At 42.0% G+C, this 23,449-nt stretch overlaps 1 protein-coding gene across 4 annotated transcripts in view; it reads left to right on the forward strand.

Annotated features, from left to right (window-relative positions):
* Nucleotides 1–23,449, forward strand: part of LOC112224374 (myosin phosphatase Rho interacting protein) — a 71,379-nt gene that overhangs the window by 20,818 nt on the left and 27,112 nt on the right. For all 4 annotated transcript variants that reach the window (XM_024387889.2, XM_024387887.2, XM_024387890.2 and 1 more), the window contains exons 4-8: nt 7,532–7,683; nt 7,768–8,033; nt 12,850–13,291; nt 17,017–17,143; nt 23,141–23,245. In XM_024387889.2, coding sequence (XP_024243657.1) covers nt 7,532–7,683; nt 7,768–8,033; nt 12,850–13,291; nt 17,017–17,143; nt 23,141–23,245 — 1,092 coding nt within the window. The remainder of the gene's footprint in view (nt 1–7,531; nt 7,684–7,767; nt 8,034–12,849; nt 13,292–17,016; nt 17,144–23,140; nt 23,246–23,449) is intronic.

Here is a 23,449-nt window from a genome sequence, read left to right on the forward strand (position 1 = left end):
GTCTGACAGAGCCTGGACTCTAACCCAGAATATCTAGAGGCACAGCTAGCACTGCGCCACTCGGGAGGCCATAAAGACTTTATAGGCGCGTGAGTTTCAAGTTGGGGAAGCTTACAATTTATCCTTCCATTTCTGTCGATCTGCGTGCCAGTTATGATTTTCATATGCACATTTTCTTGGAACAGTTTATTTTCAATAACATTTTAGTTTCTCAAAATCATTGTCATGTGGTTAATCATAGAAATCTGAATGAAAAATTATACAAATCGAAAAGTTAAAATTCAACTAATGCTAGCACCAGCCTCTGCCATATGGACACATTGATACACCTTGATCCATTGACAGCTTAAGAAAAGAGCGCATGGAACTCAGCCTATAGGCCAATGCAGCAGTACGCCTATAACTTCCATTGTCAACTAAGTAAAAATAGGCTACATAAAGCTGACAAATAAAAACCGTTGAAAATATGATGAAAATGCAGGTTATTTCAATCGCATTCATCTCTCTGCTCAGGCTGTCTGCTCTCATGGGGAGTATATCAAAATAGACAATCAAAGGGCCAACAATTTACACAATGAATGCTCAAGAATTGGCGGGAGACGGCTGAGCCATTCTGGAGAGAGAGACTCTCTTCCTGTACCTTCGCCACTCACCCGTCCCCTTCTTGTCTCAACATTTTCAATTGTACTCCACATATTTCACACACATTTTAGATGCTTTTCACAGACAAGCACAACTCAATAATCAGCTAGGCCTATTCTGGGGTAGAATGAATGAATTTCCTCTCGGTACTGGACTTCCTATATGTGCAGGCGCTTGCACCAATATTCTTTATGGGTCTAGTCATAGAAGTACATATAAAATCCATATTCATTCAATAGGATCTCTGTGGGCAAAGTCTAAAGATTTGTCATTTAACTTTCCAAATGTATGACCTTTTTTATTGTGGCATAAACCCAACCAGTCATGTTTTCATCTGATTGTGCAACAATCCTTTCAAAGGGCAACTTTACGAGGCAGTGGTGAATGGAAAGAGACACCTGTTGCACTAAACACATTTTTTTTAATGATATTTGGCGATAATTTATGCGTCCACTGCTATCTGCGGAGGTCTGGGTGTCGGCCAATCATCTATGCCTTGGCCAAATGTCAGTGTTTTCGTCTTAACCATTTAAGTCCACTCACTCATTTTTCATGCCTCTGACATGCGGTAATGATAAATAATGGTCTAATGCCTTCAGTTTTCTTGAGATTTTGTTTAAATATTGTGATAGGCTCACGTTTTACTGGTACGGGGTACTCCTACTATGTATTTTGCCAGGATGCTGTACCAGACCGTATTACCCTACTTTCACCCCTGAGCTTATTTCTACTACCACAAATTGCAGGCTTCCCAAGTAGGCAAAGGCCTACAAGCTTGTGATTTGAAACAATCCACAGCTATTTTTAAAAATAAGCTAATGATCCTCGATTCCTCTGCGGCTAAGTCATGCTTTCTAATGAAGTATTTTGAATGATTAAATGTATTTCTGTATTTCTCCTTCCGTGGCCTCCAACTGCTCTTAAATGCAATTAAAACTAAATGCATGCTCTTCAACCGATCGCTGCCTGCCCTTCCAGCATCACTACTCTGGACGGTTCTGTCTTAGAATATGTGGACAACTACAAATACCTAGGTGTCTGGTTAGAATGTGAACTCTCCTTCCAGACTCACATTAAGCATCTCCAATCCAAAATTACATTTAGAATCGGCTTCCTATTTCGCAACACCTTCACTCATGCTGCCAAGCATACCTTCGTAAAACTGACTATCCTACCGATCCTCGACTTCGGCGATGTCATTTACAAAATAGCCTCCAACACTCTACTCAGCAAATTGGATGCAGTCTATCACAGTGACATCTGTTTTGTCACCAAAGCCCCATATACTACCCACCACTGCGACCTGTACGCTCTCGTTGGCTGGCCCTTGCTTCATACTCGTCGCCAAACCCACTGGCTCCAGGTCATCTACAAGTTTTTGCTAGGTAAAGCCCTTGACTTATCTCAGCTCACTGCTCACCATAGCAACACCCACCCGTAGCACGCGCTCCAGCAGGTATATCTCACTGGTCACCCCCAAAGCCAATTCCTCCTTTGGCCGCCCTGCACCTATACATAGCCCATCTGTAAATGGCCCATCCAACTATCTCATCCCCATACTGTATTCATGTATCTTGCTCCTTTGCACCCCAGTATCTCTACTTGCACATTCATCTTCTGCACATCTATCACTCCAGTGTTTTTTATTGATATATTGTAATTACTTTGCCACCATGGCCTATTTATTCTCTTACCTCCCCCCCCACATATCTTAATTTGCACACACTGTATATAGACTTTTTCTACTGTAATATTGACTGTATGTTTGTTTTATTGCATGTGTAACTCTGTTGTATCTTGGCCAGGTCTCAGTTCTAAATGAGAACTTGTTCTCAACTAGCCTACCTGGTGAAATAAAATTCAAAAAAGATAGACAGGAGTAATTATTTAATTTTGACAAATTTATAGAACCCACCGCTATGCCATTTCTCATGTTCTATTGGTTTTCATATCAACGTTCACAATCCTAGTCGTATTAGCAGTCTCTATGGGGGTGCCACAGGGTTCAATTCTCGGGCCGACTCTTTTCTCTGTGTATATCAATGATGTTGCTCTTGCTGCGGGCGATTCCCTGATCCACCTCTACGCAGACGACACCATTCTATATACTTTCGGCCCGTCATTGGACACTGTGCTATCTAACCTCCAAACGAGCTTCAATGCCATACAACACTCCTTCCGTGGCCTCCAACTGCTCTTAAACGCTAGTAAAACCAAATGCATGCTTTTCAACCGATCGCTGCCTGCACCCGCATGCCCGACTAGAATCACCACCCTGGATGGTTCCGACCTTGAATATGTGGACATCTATAAGTACCTAGGTGTCTGGCTAGACTGCAAACTCTCCTTCCAGACTCATATCAAACATCTCCAATCAAAAATCAAATCAAGAGTCGGCTTTCTATTCCGCAACAAAGCCTCCTTCACTCACGCCGCCAAGCTTACCCTAGTAAAACTGACTATCCTACCAATCCTCGACTTCGGCGATGTCATCTACAAAATGGCTTCCAACACTCTACTCAGCAAACTGGATGCAGTATATCACAGTGCCATCCGTTTTGTCACTAAAGCACCTTATACCACCCACCACTGCGACTTGTATGCTCTAGTCGGCTGGCCCTCGCTACATATTCGTCGCCAGACCCACTGGCTCCAGGTCATCTACAAGTCCATGCTAGGTAAAGCTCCGCCTTATCTCAGTTCACTGGTCACGATGGCAACACCCATCCGTAGCACGCGCTCCAGCAGGTGTATCTCACTGATCATCCCTAAAGCCAACACCTCATTTGGCCGCCTTTCGTTCCAGTACTCTGCTGCCTGTGCCTGGAACGAATTGCAAAAATCGCTGAAGTTGGAGACTTTTATCTCCCTCACCAACTTCAAACATCAGCTATCTGAGCAGCTAACTGATCGCTGCAGCTGTACATAATCTATTGGTAAATAGCCCACCCATTTTCACCTACCTCATCCCCATACTGTTTTTATTTATTTACTTTTCTGCTCTTTTGCACACCAATATCTCTACCTATACATGACCATCTGATCATTTATCACTCCAGTGTTAATCTGCAAAATTGTAACTATTCGTCTACCTCCTCATGCCTTTTGCACACATTGTATATAGACTCCCCCTTTGTTTTCTACTGTGTTATTGACTTGTTAATTGTTTATTCCATGTGTAACTCTGTGTTGTCTGCTCACACTGCTATGCTTTATCTTGGCCAGGTCGCAGTTGTAAATGAGAACTTGTTCTCAACTAGCCTACCTGGTTAAATAAAGGTGAAATAAAAAAATAAAATAAATTAGCAACCCATCCTAGTTGTTGCATCTTAAGATCCCCACCTCTTTCTCAGTTTCTAACGGACATTTTCATCTCTGTCACATGTGGAACTGTTCTAATCAGGTGTGCTGTTTTGATTGTTTTCCTGCGATTTGCATTTTGGCAAATGTTTGAAAATTACTTTTTTATTGGCTGCATCATTATGAGTTGCTTGTTCTGTTACCATAATCCAAATGTGATCTATGTCATTCTGAGCACCGTGGGTGGACACCCTAATACATATTGGTCCAGTAAATGTTTCTAATGGCCGTTACATTAAAATCTTCCTGGTCACTTTGTCCTGTGCCACATTTTCGGAATCCGGAATCCCTGGATGGTGCGTAATTTCTGGATGGTGTGGATTTTAGACACTGAGGAAGTTGTTGACTGACATTAGGCTATTAGCTAGCTAGGCACATTTTAGGTTAGTTGTAATGTTCCTGAGAGAATATGACGTTCAGCCCTGATTCTCCCCTGGGCTGATGGACCGTCTACTGCTCTACCCCATAAAATACCCAATATGGACTGCTGTGGCCCTTCTCTTGCTCAGAGTGGTTGTTACTATTAGTAATTCCTGTGCTCTTGGCCAGCTGAAGAGGCCAGAGTTAGGCAACCCGGCCAAACCCACAGGGGTAGAATGGCTGGAAGTCACACCGGTGGAAACATCAACAATGACCAGAGCAACCTGATGAATCTTTGTAAATATGAAGCTATCTCACATGATACTAGATACATTGATCTTAATGATCTACCGACGTCATGATTCATTGAGCAGGTTGTTTGTTGCTATGGAACCATGACGTGCGTAGTACGTTGATTGGAGGGCCACATTTCCCCGGAATATGTATATTTTTGTGTGCATCTGACTCATGATATAAGCAAAATACTTACAACAAGGTTGAAAAATAAGAGCTTTTGTGTGACTCGCATAAAGCCGAGGCAACTTTCAGGGAAGATTTCACTCAAGATGTTTAATGCGAGTGGGCACTTGGCTTTTTAGAACTGAACTATTTTAGCCCATGATGAGATGGACTGAGAAGGAGATGCTCAGAGGTCGAGGCTCTACACAGCATTCCTCTGATATGCCCATATTTGGTGAAGTGCAGCGGGCTCCCAGTAACTAACAGGCTAGAGAAACAGAGAGAGCAGTAGACCCCAAAACCACATGAAAATGCCAGATATGCCCCAGACCCAAACATTCCACATACACACAGCCTGCCACTACAAGCACTCATATCTAATGTAGCATAATGTAATTTTACTACATCAGACAGGATTGGACGTGTTGTACATTTGATCATCTGAGAAGGAGAGTAGGAGAGAGAGAAGGTGAGACTGAGAAGGAGGCAAGAGAGACGGAACCTGAGAAAGACAGACACGTGAAGGTTTGAGTGTTTCTCAAACACTGAGTCGTGGACTGACACCGGTCCCTGAGATGTTGCCGCTGACCAGTCCCTTGGGTAGTTGACCGACACCAGTTGGGCAGTTCTCAAATGCTAGTTTTAATCTAAGCGGACCTCCCAAGAAGGAGGACTACAGCTCTTCAGTCTCTGATGAGAACCTGGGCCGGAGGGTCAATGACTGGGAGGATAGGGACAGGAAACGGGGTCATTCAGTTTTCTCCACAGCCTACACGGTTCTGTTTTGATGCAGCACAGAGGGAAGTGACATGTCGAGGCACATATGCCGTATAAAACAGCAGCTTGCTGCTTCCCTTTCACCCCTGAGCAGAGCAGGTGCTGGTTTCTTACACTACTTGCCACCGGTCCAGGCAATAAAACTCCCCAGAAAAATGTATCAATTATGGAGTGGGTGTGCTCTACCTAATTCTAATGCTGGCTCTGCGAGTCTCACTCTGACACCATTTTTGAATGATATGAGGAAGCCCATTCATCAAATCATTTTGGCTGGCACTGGCAGATCGAGAAAGAAGTTGTACTTCATCAGCATCGAACTAGTGGGAATGCCCAATTTTCCCCTAAAATCTCAATACTCTCCCCGACTGAAGAGCTGTAGTCCTCCTCCTTGTGAGGATAAAGACCTGCTTGATTTAAAAACATTTTCTAGCTTTATTAGTAGTGTTTTATTGCCTCTTTGTGTGTCCTGTTCGTAGAAACTGTGAACTGAGTCAGAGAGACAGTCTGTGAGAAAGTTGTTAGCGATAATAATACCCCCCTGTGCAGCTAAATATAGCCGGCCCCATAGGAGGACAATAGGAGGATATGGGATTGGATATGGAGTGGAGAAATCAAACCCACTACAACACATGGACTATATCTCAAATGCCACCCTATTCCCTATATAGTGCACTACATTTTATCCATAGTGATCTGGTCAAAAGTGATGCACTATATAAGGAATAGGGTGGCATTTGGGACTCAGCCAGAGAGGATGAATGGCAGTGTTGGGAGATGGAGGAGTCTTTGTGTCGATGCCAGTATCAGATCAGACGACGTATACATACTCAAAGAACACACAGCCACTGAACTGGACTGGCCCTCTCTCTTGCTCTCTCTCTCGATGTGGGTTGGACTTGCCCTGGCCTTAACCTGATCCTAGATCTGTAGCTATCTTCCCCCAATCCTAACCACAATCATTTGAGGGGAACAAGGGAAAAGTGTGTAATACCTTCATGCTTTCTCCTTCACAAAGATAGAAAGGTGCATCTTTTATGAGACAGATTCCCCCCCCCCCTCCCAGCGCAAAATTCCCCCTCGCCGTACAGTAAAGAGGCTCGCTTGCTTCAGTCTGTACTCTTAAGTTTCTCTGAGTGCGACCCAGTGTAATTGCCATATTTGGAAGCCCTCATGGTTTACTGGCAGCTTGCATTAAAACAGGATCCATGTGAATGGCCTTAAAAGGAGCTAAGGAGAGAAACAGCACCTGTTTTACATCTGCAGCCAGAATACAGTTCAGTCTGGGCCTGATAACAACAGTACAGGAATCTCACTGAACTAGAGAGACCATGCTGGGGTTCAGGGGGAATTCTAGACAGTAGAGAGGCAATAGGGAGTTTGGGAGAAACCGTGATAAATTGTGCCTTTCCAAAGGCAAACATGCACCTATATGCAGAACCACGTGCATTAGCAGTAGCACACGCGTACACACAAACGTATTTACTCCAGCCTCCCAGGGATGTCACCTCCTCCATTCACTCCACTGGACCTGAATGGATTTCCCCCGTTGTCCCGGCAACTCATCGATAACGGATACGTGACCTTATAGTAGGGGCTGTATACGTCCTCTGTCTGAGAAAGGGTGAAGGAAGGATGGAGGATGAAAAACAGACATTGTGATATCTATCCACCTGTTATATAGCAGCTCCGGGTAGAAGTTTCCCTTAGGCTCAGACGGAGATCTAGGACCCCGTGCCCCTTCAGCACTGTGGCTGTTGAAAGAGACTAATCAGACGTAGACTATACTTCCCAGTTTGCTACAAGGCAATCACTTCATCATTCTACTGATTGTTGTCCTGTTCTACTGGTATTTACCCTGGTATACAGTCTGTGTCATGTCAGGTTTGGCCATTACTTGTGCCTGAATGTTGTTTCTCTGTTATTTCCCCTCTAGCCGAGCACGCTGCCCCAGGGCACGGTAAATATGAACCTGTGTGCTGACGTCATTGACGCAGAGCCCAAGACGGGCCAGAAGAACGCTCTCTGTATCATCACTCCTGAACAGGAGTACTTTATACGAGGGGAGAACAAAGAGATCATCAATGGGTAAACACATGTGTATGTATGTGTGCTTACGTGTGTGTGTGTTCTCTATGCCTTCACTATCATTCTGTTCTCGCTCTTTCCCAGGTGGACTGAACAGCTGGTGGTGTATCCCAGGACCAACAAGCAGAACCAGAAGAAGAAACGCAAGGTGGAGCCCACCACTTCTCAGGAACCAGGACCAGCAAAGGTGGCGGTGACAGGCTCAGGTATCCCCGAGGCGGGCTCAGAGAAGGTTCAAGACTCCAGCTCCATCATCTGGCAGGAGGAGCTGAGCCAGAGAGAGGCTGAGGGGGCGGCCGTGTGGCCTTCTGCTGACTTGCCCTTGCTGGGCTCACCACCACCCTCTACAGGTATGGAGGAACCACAGCACATCTAGCCCCATAGTCCTCATCTTTAGTGTAGTATATGAGTCTTTCTATAAACTAGGGTACCGGTGAGAATGGCCTACTCTGGACAACTTGTTAGAACTGTTGATAAGTCATTGATAATAACCTGCCACATTTGTTCATGTCATTACATTAAGATATAAGGGGGGACATAGCTACAGTGCACTCCGTAATTATTGGGACAGTGAAGCATTTTTTTCTTTTGTTTGTATTTGAAATGAAACAATGACAATGATGTTAAAGTGCAGAATGTCAGCTTTAATTTGAGGGTATTTTCATCCATATCGGGTGAACTGTCTAGAAATTACAGCATTTGTTTGTATATAGTCCCCCTATTTTAGGGGACCAAAAGTATTGGGATAAATTCACTTAAATGCATATTCAACTAGTAAACTTTTATATGATATAACGACAACTTGCACTGCCATAAATGCAAGGACGGAAAAGTAATGTTTTAGATCACATGATTTTGGACAAATCTGTCAAGACACCATCCATGATAATGGGTTAAGCATAGATTTTAAATCAACTAGGGAATTGTATTGAGTGCCCTCTGAAATTATTGGGGAACATTTGTTGGATGCATTTGCTGTTTGTTTTGGTTGTTTTTCCAGATAATTTTGTGCCCAATAGAAATGAATGCTAAATGATGTATTGTTTCATTTTGGAGTCACTTTTATTGTAAATTAGAATATGTGTTTCTAAACACTTCTACATTAATGTGGATGCTACCAAAAAATAAGAACTTTTACCACTTTTTTGTGATATCCAATTGGTAGTTACAGTCTTGTCCCATCGCTGCAACTCCGGTATGGACTCGGGAGAGGCGAAGGTCGAGAGCCATGTGTTCTCCGAAACACAACCCTGCCAAGCTGCACTGCTTCTTGAAACACTTCTCGCTTAACCCGGAAGCTAGCTGCACCAATGTGTCGGAGGAAACACAGTCCAGCTGGCAACCGAGGTCAGCTTGCAGGTGCCCGGCCCACCACAAGGAGTCGCTAGAGCGCGATGGGACAAGGAAATCCCGGCCGGCCAAACCCTCTCCTAACCCAGATGACTCTGGGCCAATTGTGCGCCGCCTAATGGGTCTCTCGGTCATGGCCAGCTGATCGAACCCGGGTCTGTAGTGACGCCTCAAGCACTGCGATGAAGTTCATTAGACCACCTGTGCCACTCGGGAGGCGATTTATGGATAATCCTAAATGAATCGTGAATAAATGATTCGTGAGAGTTACAGATGCTAAAATGCTAACCTCCCCTGTTGTAATGGTGAGAGGTTAGCATGTCTTGGGGGTATGATATTTGTGCGTCTATCTTTCTCACTCATCATTTATTCACAATTAATTCAGGATTACCCGTGGTCATGGTAACATCCACATTAATGTAGAAGTGTTTAGAAACCTATTTTTATTTACAATAAAAGTGACTCCAAAATGAAACAATACATCATTTACCATTAATTTCTATTGGGCACAAAATTATCTGGAAACCAACCTAAACAAACCGCAAATGCATCCAACAAATTCCCCCCAATAATTACGGAGGGCACTCAATAAAATCAACTAGTTGACTTAAAACCTATGCTTAACCCATTATCATGCTTGTCGTGATGAATTTGTCCAAAATCATGAGACATAAAAAAATGACTTTTCTGTCCTTGTATTTATGGCAGTGTAAGTTGTCGTTATATTTTCCATTAAGCATTAATCAGTTAAATTAGACATAGCACTTCAAACCTGTAAGAATCCTGGATCTAGCTGTCAAACTGTTTTTTTGTATAGAGATCTGAGAAATGTAGTGTAACTACGGAACATTTAGTTTTTCCTTATGTTACAAGGTGAAAACCGTTTTTCATGGGCACACAAATCCCCCAAAATGTATGCGATAGCAAAATGGAATGCTTTTAACCAAATGAGTCACCTTACCTTGATACTTACAACCTAAATCGATACTGTCATTAACGTGGTTATTTTAATAATTATACATAATACTTGTTGGATGCACATTTGGTATCGAGCTGTATAATTACGCCAAGATATTTTCACACGTCATCATCTGATCTAGGAAGGAATTTTCTGAATGACAGTCAAGTGACGAACAGCTGCTGTGATAGCGCTTGTGATGCAAAAACAACAAAGGTTCTGGAAAAAAGGTATTGGCAAGGAATGTCCAGAATATTTTGGTGTCATTTGTTACTTCGGTGAAGAACGTTGTGCCTGGATCCACGTTGGGTCTAATATCCCATGCGAATTGATGTTGATCTGTCTGCTTGATTTACAGCAGTGTGTCGTTAGATTTAACAGATAATGCATCAAGTTAATGAGTTCGTGTTTTCATATGTTTTTTGTGCCTCAGATTGGACACTGTCTACTGTGCACAATTGTGTAGGATAGACTATTGCGCAACACCCAACGCTATTCTGAAGAAATATTCTGGATATAATGACAGCCTATCGGGCTACTTCACACTATGATCTGGTAATGAAATAACATGACATACATTTTGATTTCCGTGTTACAAGGGACTTGAAGTAACCTACTTGAATTTGGAGCTCAGAAATTCAAGTACTGGAATAGGCCTACCTTGAAAATCTGACATTTCATACATTTGGTGCTTGAAAAGGCCTAATTATTGTAGACAATTTATAAGTTCTCCTGCTCGTTTATTATTATCAGTAATTTACTTTTTTGTCTGTTTGTGAGAGATTTGGCCACTTTTGTCTCCAGCGTCTTCAATTGAAGGGGGTTGCACTTCGGTTTGGGTGAATTACCAAGCCACCAGGTGTTTTTTTTAATACCGTTAAAACAATTTCTTAAGTTTTTAATCAATTGGAATATTCATAGCTTTTTTTAATGTAAATACCTGCAGTCAACTAGTGCAATACATTAGGAGATAAAGAGCATTGCGTTCTTCATTTCACTTGGCACATTATTATGAAGCTTTTGGTAGTCCCCAGTCACGTGTCACGTGGTGTTTGTTTACAGGACAAGGGACCGGAGCATTGAGTCACTCACTGTTGTGCAACATACGTCAGGTGATCTAATTACAGTATGGAATTCACAACAAAAAGTTTGCCAGCTAGATAACTATTAAGTTAACTGTCTAAAATGTGTTAATTGCTATGCAGTCGTGCATTTGGTTTGCTAATTTAGTAGCTTCTTCCTAAATCAAGAATTTGCTTGGTAACAGCAGAAAATCCCGTTGTAGGTCAAGAGCCTTGATGGCTAATATTTGTTTTGTCTGTGCAGCAAACTGTGAGTAGCATTTTTGAGTTGCTTGTATACTTCCATAGTTTAGGTCAGAAACTGTACAAATTGTTCGCAATGCACTCATTAGCATCTAGTTAGCATTCTCTATGGGATTCTACACATACCTGTTAGCATTGCTAACCATTGGATTACCGAGTATCAGTGTGGTTTGAAAACGGCGCCCATTGTGTTCAGTGCCTGTATTACCTAATATCGTGGTAAGGCACAAGGTCAGTATGAAGGTATGACAATCTGGATACCGCTCAAGCCTAGTTGCACTACTCGTTTGCGGTAAAACCATGTGCTGTTATTATGAGGACAATAACATCTAATGCTGGCTTCAGCTTGGCTTTCCATACAAATCCTTCCATTACAAAAAGGAACCTGGTTTTTGGACACTTTCTCATTATAAAAACAGTGATGGGTGAGATTAATGGTACTGCTATTCCTGGCTTTATTCTGTGTACCTGCATCGGCTACAGAAAAATCGGCATGCATCCAATTTATTTCACATTTTAGAATGTAATAATCATTTTAATATCAACCCATTATTCTTGAAGTGGTGATGGCCTACTTTAAAAAAATATATATATACTTTTTGAATGCTTTTTAGTGGGGGGGTTCTATATGAAGCCCTATATTTCCAATTATATATTTTTTTAAAATATTTTTAACATTTATTTCACCTTTATTTAACCAGGTAGGCTAGTTGAGAACAAGTTCTCATTTGCAACTGCACCCTGGCCAAGATAAACGCATAGCAATTCAACACATACAACAACACAGAGTTACACATGGAATAAACAAAACATAGTCAATAATACAGCAGAACAAAAGAAAACAAAATGTCTATGTACAGTGAGTGCAAATGAGGTAAGATAAGGGAGTTAAGGCTATAAATAGGCCATGGTGGCGAAGTAATTACAATATAGCAATTGAAACACTGGAATGGTAGATGTGCAGAAGATGAATATGAAGATATAAATTATACAGTTGTTTAACATTGAGGTCCTTAAATGTTAATTGAGAGCTTTAAAATGTAAGCTTTCTGTCCATATCAGATATGTCTATGTCCTGGGAAATGTTGTTGTTACTTACAACCTCATGGTAATCACATTAGCCTACGTTAGCTCAACCGTCCCGCGGGGGGACACCGATCCCGTAGAGGTGAAAAAGTACCTGAGAGTCATTGAATTTGACTTGCCAATGTCTGTATGAACCCTGCTTAAAGGATGTATAGGTGGATTTAGGGGCCTATTTGCATATATTCCTCTAAGTACCCATGTGGAACTACATAAAAATGTATTTATTTATTTTTGTTTCAAACCATTTTGAAGTTATCCCAATGTCACACATTGGCCCCATTATTTATAGAAAGACCCATATATGGCAATCTGATAGGATTGTAATGGTGTTAGCAAGCTACACAGCTGTAAAATATTATAACATTAGAATTTAGAGATGGTAAGAGTTTTCTACTGTTCTCATCTATCCTTCACCATCTTTGACCCTCCACCCCCTCCGTCTTCCAGGTGACTGTGGTTCCGTGGGTCGGGGCTCAGATGCCGGCTCAGTCAACGGTGACGAGGTGGACCGTAGCAGCCTCCCTCTCCACGGTTCAGTCCCGCTCCCCCACCACGACCTCCTGTCTCCCACGGGCTCCTGCTCCAGCCTGGGCGGGGTGCCCCGCTGCCTCTCCCCGGTCCCCAGTGACCCTTTCCCCTCCGGCAGCTCCCTGCTGTCCAACGGCTCCCACATCAGTGGCTCTGTTAGCTCGCTGGACTCTGACGCCAGCGGCAGCACGGTGACCAGCACAGAGAGCCACCCGGCGGGGCGGTTAGGGCTAGGCCACGGCGGGCACAATGATATGCCACGGTCCAGGAGGCTGGAGGCCGAGGCCAGGAAGGCAGAGAAGAGGAGTCGAGTGAGGAGTCCTGGTGAGGAGAAAGAGGCCGTGTTCAGTCCCGAAAGGAGGCAAGTCTGTCTGTCTGTCCATCTGTTTGCATGTCTGTTCTGTCTTAGTCCAGAGAGACAAAAAAGAAAGGCCCACGTTCAGACCTAAGAGGTCAGTCTAATGAGAATAAAAGAAGGTTCCAGACTTCAGTCACCGTTTCTTACCTAGGATATATTTATCAAGGTAAAGCCTTAGCTGTTAATCAGGTACTTGTATAGGCTGGTAAACCAGGTTAGTGAACTCTGCTGTCTGACTGCCAGGTTACAGACCAGCAGGCACTCTGGCCTGGAAGGACATCAGTAGAGATTCCAATGATGCAGCAACACACACGGTCTCTGCTTCTAAACACACTTGCACAGATACATACACACACAGCCTTGTGATGCACACACACCCCCAACGAAGCTGCGTCAAAACACACACACAGACCAAGAGGAAAAGGCTGTGTTTGGTGAAATCCAAACAGTGTGAAATCGATGAATCTCTGCGTTCCGTTACACTTCTCATAGGAATTATGTATGTACAGTTGATGTCAAAAATGTACATACAACTTTGCCAAATACATTTAAACTCAGTTTTTTTACAATTCCTGACATTTAATCCAAGTAAAAAATTCCCTGTCTTAGGTCAGTTAGGATCACCACTTTATTTTAAGAATGTGAAATGTCAGAATAATATTAGTGATTTATTTCAGCTTTTATTTCTTTCATTCCTGATGGGTCAGACGTTTACATACACTCAATTAGTATTTGGTAGCATTGCCTTTAAATTGTTTAACTTGGGTCAAATGTTTTGGGTAGCCTTCCACAAGCTTCCCACAACAAGTTGGGTGAATTTTGGCCCATTCCTACTGACAGAGCTGGTGTAACTGAGTCAGGTTGGTAGGCATCCTTGTTCACACAAGCTTTTTCAGTTCTGCCCACAAATGTTCAATAGGATTGAGGTCAGGGCTTTGTGATGGCCACTCCAATACCTTGACTTTGTCCTTAAGACATTTTGCCACAACTTTGGAAGCATGCTTGGGGTCATTGTGGCTTTTTTATGGTGGTTTTGGAGCAATGGCTTCTTCCTTGCTGAGCAGCCTTTCAGGTCATGTCGATATAGGACTTGTTTTATTGTGGATATAGATACCTTTGTACCTGTTTCCTCCAGCAGCTTCACAAGTTCCTTTGCTGTTGTTCTGGGATTGATTTGCACTTTTCGTACCAAAGTAAGTTCATCTCTAGGAGACAGAACGCTTCTCCTTCCTGAGTGGTATAACGGCTGTGTGGTCCCATGGTGTTTATGCTTACTATTGTTTTGTACAGATGAACGTGGTACCTTCAGACGTTTGAGAAATTGCTGCCAAGGATGAACCAGACTTGTGGTCGTCTATAATTGTTTTTCTGAAGTGTCTGCTGATTTCTTTTGATTTTCCCATGATGTCAAGCAAAGAGGCACTGACTGTGAAGGTAGGCCTTGAAATACATCCACAGGTACACCTCCAATTGACTCAAATGGTGTCAATTAGCCTATATGAAGCTTCTAAAGCCATGACATCGTTTCTGGAATTTTCCAAGCTGTTATAAAGGCACAGTCAACTTAGTGTATGTAAAGTTCTGACCCACTGGAATTGTGATGCAGTGAATTATAAGTGAAATAATCTGTCTGCAAACAATTTGTGCAAAAATTAAAATACAGAAATACTACAACTATTTTACATTGAAAAGATACAACTATTTTACATTGGTTTAAAGATGAACTTCTTGTGAATCCAACCACTGTGTCAGATTTCAAAAATGCTTTACAGCGAAAGCAGACCTTACGTTATTTGAGAACATCGCCCAGCAGACAAATCATTACAAACAGTAACCAGCCAAGTAGAAGAGTTACACAAGTCAGAAATAGAGATAAAATTAATCCCTTACCTTTGATGATCTTCATATGGTGGCACTCAGAAGACATTCATTTATTCAATAAATGTTCCTTTTGTTCGATAAAGTCTCTCTTTATATCCGAAAACCTCCGTTTTGTTCACATTTTCTTCAGTAATCCACAGGCTCAAACGCAGTCACAACAGGCAGACAAAAAATCCAAATTGTATCCGTAAAGTTCATAGAAACATGTCAAACGATGTTTATATTCAATCCTCAGGTTGTTTTTAGCCTAAATAATCTATAATATTTCACCCGGACAATAACGTTGTCGATATAAAAGGTAAACAAGAAAGGCACTCTCTGGTCGCGCGCATGAAAAAGCTCTGTGACAAGGCCGGGTCCACTCATTCAGACTGCTCTTACTCCCTCATTTTTCAGAATACAAGCCTGAAACAATTTCTAAAGACTGTTGACATCTAGTGGAAGGCATAGGAACTGCAATTTGAGTCCTAGGTCAATGGATACTGTAATGACATTGAATAGAAAACCACACAACAAAAAATCCTACTTCCTGAATGGATTTTTCTGATGTTTTCGCCTGCCAAATCAGTTCTGTTATACTCAGACATTATTTTAACAGTTTTGGAAACTTTAGAGTTGTCTATCCAAATCTACTAATTATATGCATATCCTATCTTCTGGGGTTGATTAGAAAGCTGTTTAATTTGGGTATGCTTTTCATCCAAAATTCCAAAAGCTGCCACCTACCCTAAGAGAAGTTAACAAGAAATGTGTGGAGTGGTTGAAAATGAGTTTTAATGACTCCAACATTAGTGTTTATAAACTTCCGACTTCAACTGTAATAATTACCTTTCCCTGTGTTTTTTTCCCCCCTGTAGTTTTTCAGCATAAACCCACTGAATAAACAGGCTTTGTACTTTCCATTCGCCCATCATCCGCTCCTGTCTCTGTTCTAGGAAAGGGTCAAGAGGTTAAGCAGACACACCCACACCACACCCACCCACCTCATCCCCTCATCCAAAACCAGGCCTGAGAGGAAGAGCTTAACGAGAGAGCAAGGAAGAGATCAGGAATGTCCAGTAGACTGATTAAAAATTGGTCCATTTTGTTTCATTTCGGAACACTGCCATTCTGGACCCCAGCAGCCAACTAGCACTCTATTCCAGAATTATTGCACACAAATACAAACACACACACACTGCCACTCGGCTCCTTCACTGGCTGGTGGGGTGTAAACAGTCATGTGACTGAAAATACCTCTCATCCTCTCTTTCTTGCCATTTCTTCATTTCTCTCTCTCCCTCACTCGTTGCCTTGTAAGGAAGCCAGCTACCGCCGAGGATTCCCCTAATAAGGGCACAGTAAAAAACAATATTTCCAAGCGACTCGCTCCTCATAAACCGAGGGTAGAAAGAAAGACGTAAGGGAGGAATACATCAAAGCTGCATCTATCGTTTCACTGCATGTCTGCTGTGTGTTTACAGAAGTTGGAACAGAAAGGTTGGGGTGACAGTCACAAGAGTATGAGCCTAAATTGTCCTTCTCAAATTCATCATGTCTGTTACTCACGTGTCATATAGCGGGGTATTGTAATGTTCACCTATAAATGTGAATTATGCAACGTTTACCCCCCAACCACACACACGTAACACACACACACACACACACACACACACACACAGGAAAACTACAGTATCCAATAAAGTTAATCTATTTTCTCCACCTGAGAAGGAAGTCTATTTTTTTTTGCCATATCCAAAACCATTGAACCATTTTTTTTTTTAAATCCACTAAAAAAAGTTAAACTAAAGGCCTCTGACCTCTAGCCTTCATCGCTGACCTTTAACCTTGTTCCATATGTGTTCTAGTCGATCTGGGGTGATAGAGAAGCTGGAGGCATTGGAGCTGGAGAATGCAGAGAGGATGGAGGTGGAGGAGGCTGGAAGGACTGGAGCCAGACAGGGCCGCAGCGAACACCGACGCTCCCACAAAGAGGTACAACTACAGCACTGTGTGTATGTGTGGTACAGAGATTGTACCCCCTTTAAACCCATTCAGTTGAACTTGATCTTAGAGAGGTAGGTCTAGGGCACAAATAATAATAAAAATCAATCATTTTGCTCTTTATTTAACCATCTTACTTATAAAACCTTATTTGTTCATCCAAAATTATGAATAACTCACCACAGGTTAATGAGAAGAGTGTGCTTGAAAGGAGGCACATAACTCTGCAATGTTGGGTTGTATTGGAGAGAAAGTCTGTTGCAATTTCGATGAGGCTCTCTTGTCCAGATATCGGTAAGTGGACTGGAGGCAGGAAAGGAAAGGTATAACGAATCCAGTTGTTTGTGTCATCCGTTTCGGGAAAGTACCAGCGTAATTGCGCATGCAACTCACTCAGGTGCTTCGCTATATCACATTTGACATTGTCCGTAAGCTTGAGTTCATTTGCACACAAAAATCATACCATGATGGAAAGACCTGTGTGTTGTCCTTGTTAATGCAGACAGAGAAGAGCTCCAACTTCTTAATCATAGCCTCAATTTTTTCCCGCACACTGAATATAGTTGCGTAGAGTCTCTGTAATGCTAGATTCAGATCTTTCAGGCGAGAAAAAACATCACCCAGATAGGCCAGTCGTGTGAGAAGCTCGTCGTCAGACAAGTGCAAATTATGGTCAGTAAAGAAAACTTTAAGCTTGTCTCTCAATTTAAAAAAAATGTGTCAATACTTTGTCCCTTGATAACCAGCGTACTTCTGTATGTTGTAAAAGTGTTACATGGTTACTGCCCATATCATTGCATAGTGCAGAAAATACACAAGAGTTCAGGGGCCTTGCTTTAACAAAGTTAACCATTTTCACTGTTGTGTCAATTTTATCAATTTTAGAGCAAACAGAATGAGCAGCAGCTACGTTTGGCTACATACGGACTGTTAGTGGAATTCCCACGAGAGAATAACGGTTATTGTGATTGGATGTTAATTATTTGACCAGGCTACCTGTATTTGACATTGTGTTATTTCGCTGAACACTAGTTGGTTGAATTTTATTTTTGGTAGTGAAATGAGGCTACTCGGGGGAGAAAAAAACCTCACCCAAATGTATAGCCCCGTTGGAAAATATAAATGAACTGTTTGAAAATGTGAAGAAAAAAATGTAAATAAATAAAACATGTGAATCACATCACACGTACCCCGACAGCATTGCGCGTACCCCCCAGTTTGGGAACACCTGCTCTACATTAATCATTTGGAAACAAATATTTAGAAAAGGAGTACTTCGACCAAATTTCCAAAATGTATTTTCTGAACATTGTCACCAAGTTAACCCAAACTATTTACTGTATTAAATTGCCCATTGTTCTATAATAAAGATAACCTTTCACATTGAACAGCACTGTTCTTTGTTTACACTCTTTTGGCATCGTTAGATAATTCACATTGGAACACACGCAACTGTGGCCATGTGCTAAAGCAGTAAGGAAGTGCTTAAAAAACAAATGAAAAGATTTCAACAATATCAAATGTATTTATATAGCCCTTCATACATCAGCTGATATCTCAAAGTGCTGTACAGCCTAAAACCCCAAACAGCAAGCAATGCAGGTGTAGAAGCACAGTGGCTAGGAAAAACTCCTTAGAAAGGCCAAAACCTAGGAAGAAACCTAGAGAGGAACCAGGCTATGATGGGTGGCCAGTCCTCTTCTGGCTGTGCCGGGTGGAGATTATAACAGAACATGGCCAAGATGTTCAAATGTTCATAAATGACCAGCATGGTCAAATAATAATAATCTCAGTAGTTGTCGAGGGTGCAGCAAGTCAGCACCTCAGGAGTAAATGTCAATTAGCTTTTCATAGCCGATCATTAAGAGTATCTCTATCACTCCTGCTGTCTCTAGAGAGTTGAAAACAGCAGGTCTGGGACAGGTAGCACGTCCGGTGAACAGGTCAGGATTCCATAGCCGCAGGCAGAACAGTTGAAACTGGAGCAGCAGCACGGATAGGTGGACTGGGGACAGCAAGGAGTTATCATGCCAGGTAGTCCTGAGTCATGGTCCTAGGGCTCAGGTCTTCAGAGAGAAAGAGATTTAGAGAGAGCATACTTAAATTCACACAGAACACCTGTGTGTGATTTCCTGCAAGACAGGAATGTCAGTGTTCTGCCATGGTCAGCGAAGAGCCTGGATCTCAATCCCATTGAGCACGTCTGGGACCTGGGATCGGAGGGTGAGGGCTAGGGCCATTCCCCCCAGAAATGTCCGGGAACTTGCAAGTGTCTTGGTGGAAGTGTGGGGTAACATCTCACAGCAAGAACTGGCAAATCTGGTGCAGTCCATGAGGAGGAGATGCACTGCAATTCTTAATGCAGCTGGTGGCACACCAGATACTGACTGTTTGATTTTGACCCCCCCCCCTTTGTTCAGGGACACATTATTCAATTTCTGCTAGCCACATGTCTGTGGAACTTGTTCAGTTTATTTCTCAGTTGTTGAATCTTGCTGTGTTCATACAAATATTTACACGTTAAGATAAACGCAGTTGACAGTGAGAGGACGTTTCTTTTTTTGCTGAGTTTATATACTGTATTGTATTCTATACCACACCACTGACTGTTAAACAGCCATCCAGCACATCAGAGGCTGTTGCCTATAGACAGATTAGGAGTCACTGGCAACTTGAAGGAAATGAAACACTAGCCACTTTAATAATGTCTCCATATCTTTCATTACTCATCTCATATGTGTATATATTCTGTTCTATGCCACTGTATCTTAGTCCAATGCCGCTCTGACATATACAGTGGGGTAAACAAGTATTTGATACACTGCTGATTTTGCAGGTTTTCCTACTTACAAAGCATGTAGAGGTCTGTAATTTTTATCATAGGTACACTTCAACTGTGAGAGACTGAATCTAAAACAAAAGTCCAGAAAATCACATTGTATGATTTTTAAGTAATTAAGTTGTTTCCTTCTCACCAAGCTGCTTGCCTATTGTCCTGTAGCCCATCCCAGCCTTGTACAGGTCTACAATTTTATCCCTGATGTCCTTACACAGCTGTCTGGTCTTGGCCATTGTGGAGAGGTTGGAGTCTGCTTGATTGAGTGTGTGGACAGGTCTTTTATACAGGTACTCAAAATCTGCATTGGGAATGGTCTGTAATTCTCTAGAATATATATATATATATATATATATATGTAAAAAAGGGGTAATGTAAAGATATCCACTGATATGGACCCTTTCCACCCAGTGAAACCTCCCTGGTCTTTGTAGTTGAACGTGTGCTTGAAATTCACTTCTCGCGTGACGGACCTTACACGTAATTGTATGTGTGGGGTTATTCAAAAACACCTATTATTGAACACTGAATGAGTCCATGCAACTTATTATGCGATTTGTTGAGACACATATTTGACTCCTGAACTTTACATGATTTAAGTTTGCCATAACAACGGGGTTACATGGCATTTCAGCTTTAAATGTCTAAAATGTTCTACTAACAAATTCCACTTTGATATTATGGGGTATTGTGTGTCGATCAGTGACACAAAATCTCAATTTAGTTTTAAATTCAGGCTGTAACGTAACAAAATGTGTAAGTAAGAGTTGAATACTTTCTGAAAGGCACTGTATATTGTCCAAACTGTCTATACACACCTTGTATTTGTATCCCGGATATTTCTTCTTCATCTCATGTTTCTTTTTTGTTCTTAAAAAAAAAAAAAAAAAAAAGATTAGTGTTGTACTGTTACATTTATTGCACTGCTAGGGCTAGAAACATGCATTTCGCTGCTTTAACATATGTGTACGTGACAAATAAACTTTGATTTGAAATGACACAGCACCGGATCTCTAAAATAGGAGCTTTGTTAGATTCTGTGAGCTGTTGCACATGAAGCAGACTTTTTCTGTCTCGTGTGTGTGTTTGTAAAATATATATATATATTTTTATATATATATTTATATATATATATATATATATATTTTTCTCTGTGTCTGTCTGTGTCCTTGTTTCGGTTAGAGGTCAAAGGATCTGGAGAGTGTGCTGTATTCATTTCCAGTTTCCATTATGTGGCTGGATTCCCGTGATGATACTAACTTCCCTTTCCCACTCTGCCCTTGCCGGGACAAAATGCCTCTGTTGTAGGACCAACAACAGAAAGACCTCAAAGAGAGAGGCTGTACCCAAAATGTTCCTCCAAAAAGGTGTCCCGGGCCAAAGTGCCCCCAGAAGAGTTGTTTTTATGACCAGTTTGTCCTGTCTGTGTTGTCAAGCACAAGGGCACTTGTAGTAAACATCATCCCACCTGCACTTACACACACTCTCTCAATTCAAGGGCTTTATTGGCATCGGAAACGTGTATGTTAACATTGCCAAAGCAAGTGAAGTAGATAATAAACAAAAGTAAAATAAACAATACAAATTAACAGTAAACATTACACACAGAGGTTCCAAAAGAATAAAGACATTTCAAATGTCATATGTGTATATATACACAGTATTGTAACGATGTGCAAATAGTGAAAGTACAAAAGGGAAAATGAATAAGCATAAATATAGGTTGTATTTACAATGGTGTCTGTTCTTCAATGGTTGCCCTTTTCTTGTGGCAACAGGTCACAAACCGTGCTGCTGTGAGGGCACACTGGTATTTCACCTAGTAGTTATGAGAGTTTATCAAAATTCGGGTTTGTTTTTGAATTCTTTGTGGATCTGTGTAATCTAATATTGTCACTTATTTGGCAGGAGGCTAAGAAGTGCAGCTCAGTTTCCACCTCATTTTGTGGGCAGTGTGCACATAGCATGTCTTCTTTTGAGAGTCAGGTCTGCCTACGTCGGCCTTTCTCATTAGCAAGTCTGTACATAGTCAAAGCTTTCGTTAAGTTTAGGTCAGTCACTGTGGTCAGGTATTCTGCCACCGTGTACTCTGTTTAGGGCCAAGTAGCATTCTAGTTTACTGTTCTTTTTGTTAATTCTTTCCAATGTGTCAAGTAATTATCTTTTTGTTTTCTCATGATTTGGTTGGATCTAATTTTGTTGCTGTCCGGGGTCTCTGCGGGGTGTGTTTGTCTCTCCTCTCCTTTTCTATCTCTACTGTTCTCTCTCTCTCATCTCTGTTTCTATCTCTACTGTTCTCTCTCTTCTCCGTTTCTATCTCTACTGTTCTCTCTCTTCTCCGTTTCTATCTCTACTGTTCTCTCTCTTCTCCGTTTCTGTCTCTACTGTTCTCTCTCTCTCTCGGTTTCTGTCTCTACTGTTCTCTCTCTCTCTCGGTTTCTGTCTCTACTGTTCTCTCTCTCTCGGTTTCTGTCTACTGTTCTCTCTCTCTCCTCCTCTCGGTTTCTGTCTACTGTTCTCTCTCTCTCCTCCTCTCGGTTTCTGTCTACTGTTCTCTCTCTCTCCTCTCGGTTTCTGTCTACTGTTCTCTCTCTCTCCTCTCGGTTTCTGTCTACTGTTCTCTCTCTCTCCTCTCGGTTTCTGTCTACTGTTCTCTCTCTCTCCTCTCCTCTCGGTTTCTGTCTACTGTTCTCTCTCTCCTCTCTGTTTCTATCGCTGCTGTTCTCTCTCTCCTCTCCTCTCTGTTTCTATCGCTACTGTTCTCTCTCTCCCTCGTTCTTTCTGAGACACACTGCTCCTGGATGAGGCTTGTTTTCTCCTGCATCAGAGCATTGTCTTTGTTTCCGTGAAAGGCTGTTGGGTTCAGTTCCATGTTAGAATATGTGTGATTCTGTTAAAAAAATAACTTGTTCTTGTGACAGTGCAGAGAGATGTTAGCACATGTTAAACTGTTCACATGGGAGGATTGTTCTTCTCATAAAAACAAATCGCATACCACAGAAATGAAGGCTATAATATGTTTGGTAGGTAGACTGTTCTGTAAAAGTGTGAGGGGAAACTGGGAGAAACGGAATTGGGCTCATGACACATTGATATGAGCTATTTTGACACACATGGCTGCTGTAGTATTGACGTCATGTTGTGTGTTTCAGGAGCAGAGACATGACCTGGGCCAGAGTCTGGACTTCCCCTCCACTCTGCCCCCTCTGAGACGAGCTAAGTCCCTGGACCGCAGGACCACCGAGTCTGTCATGACCGTTAGTACCATTTTTCTCTCTTCGTTCCGTCTTACTACGTTACCTCTCAGGGTGTGCCTACTCAAACACACACCAGGGAGAGTTTGAAATGGAGAACATTGTAATCAGTGAGAGTTGTTTACCTAAGGCGTGTGTGCGTGTTTTTGTATGTGTGGGCTAAGCTGAAGGAGCTTGCTCTCCAAGGCCAGACAACACCACAATAGT

This window comes from Oncorhynchus tshawytscha, linkage group LG25 (assembly GCF_018296145.1).
Source record: "Oncorhynchus tshawytscha isolate Ot180627B linkage group LG25, Otsh_v2.0, whole genome shotgun sequence".
Lineage (NCBI taxonomy): Eukaryota > Metazoa > Chordata > Actinopteri > Salmoniformes > Salmonidae > Oncorhynchus > Oncorhynchus tshawytscha.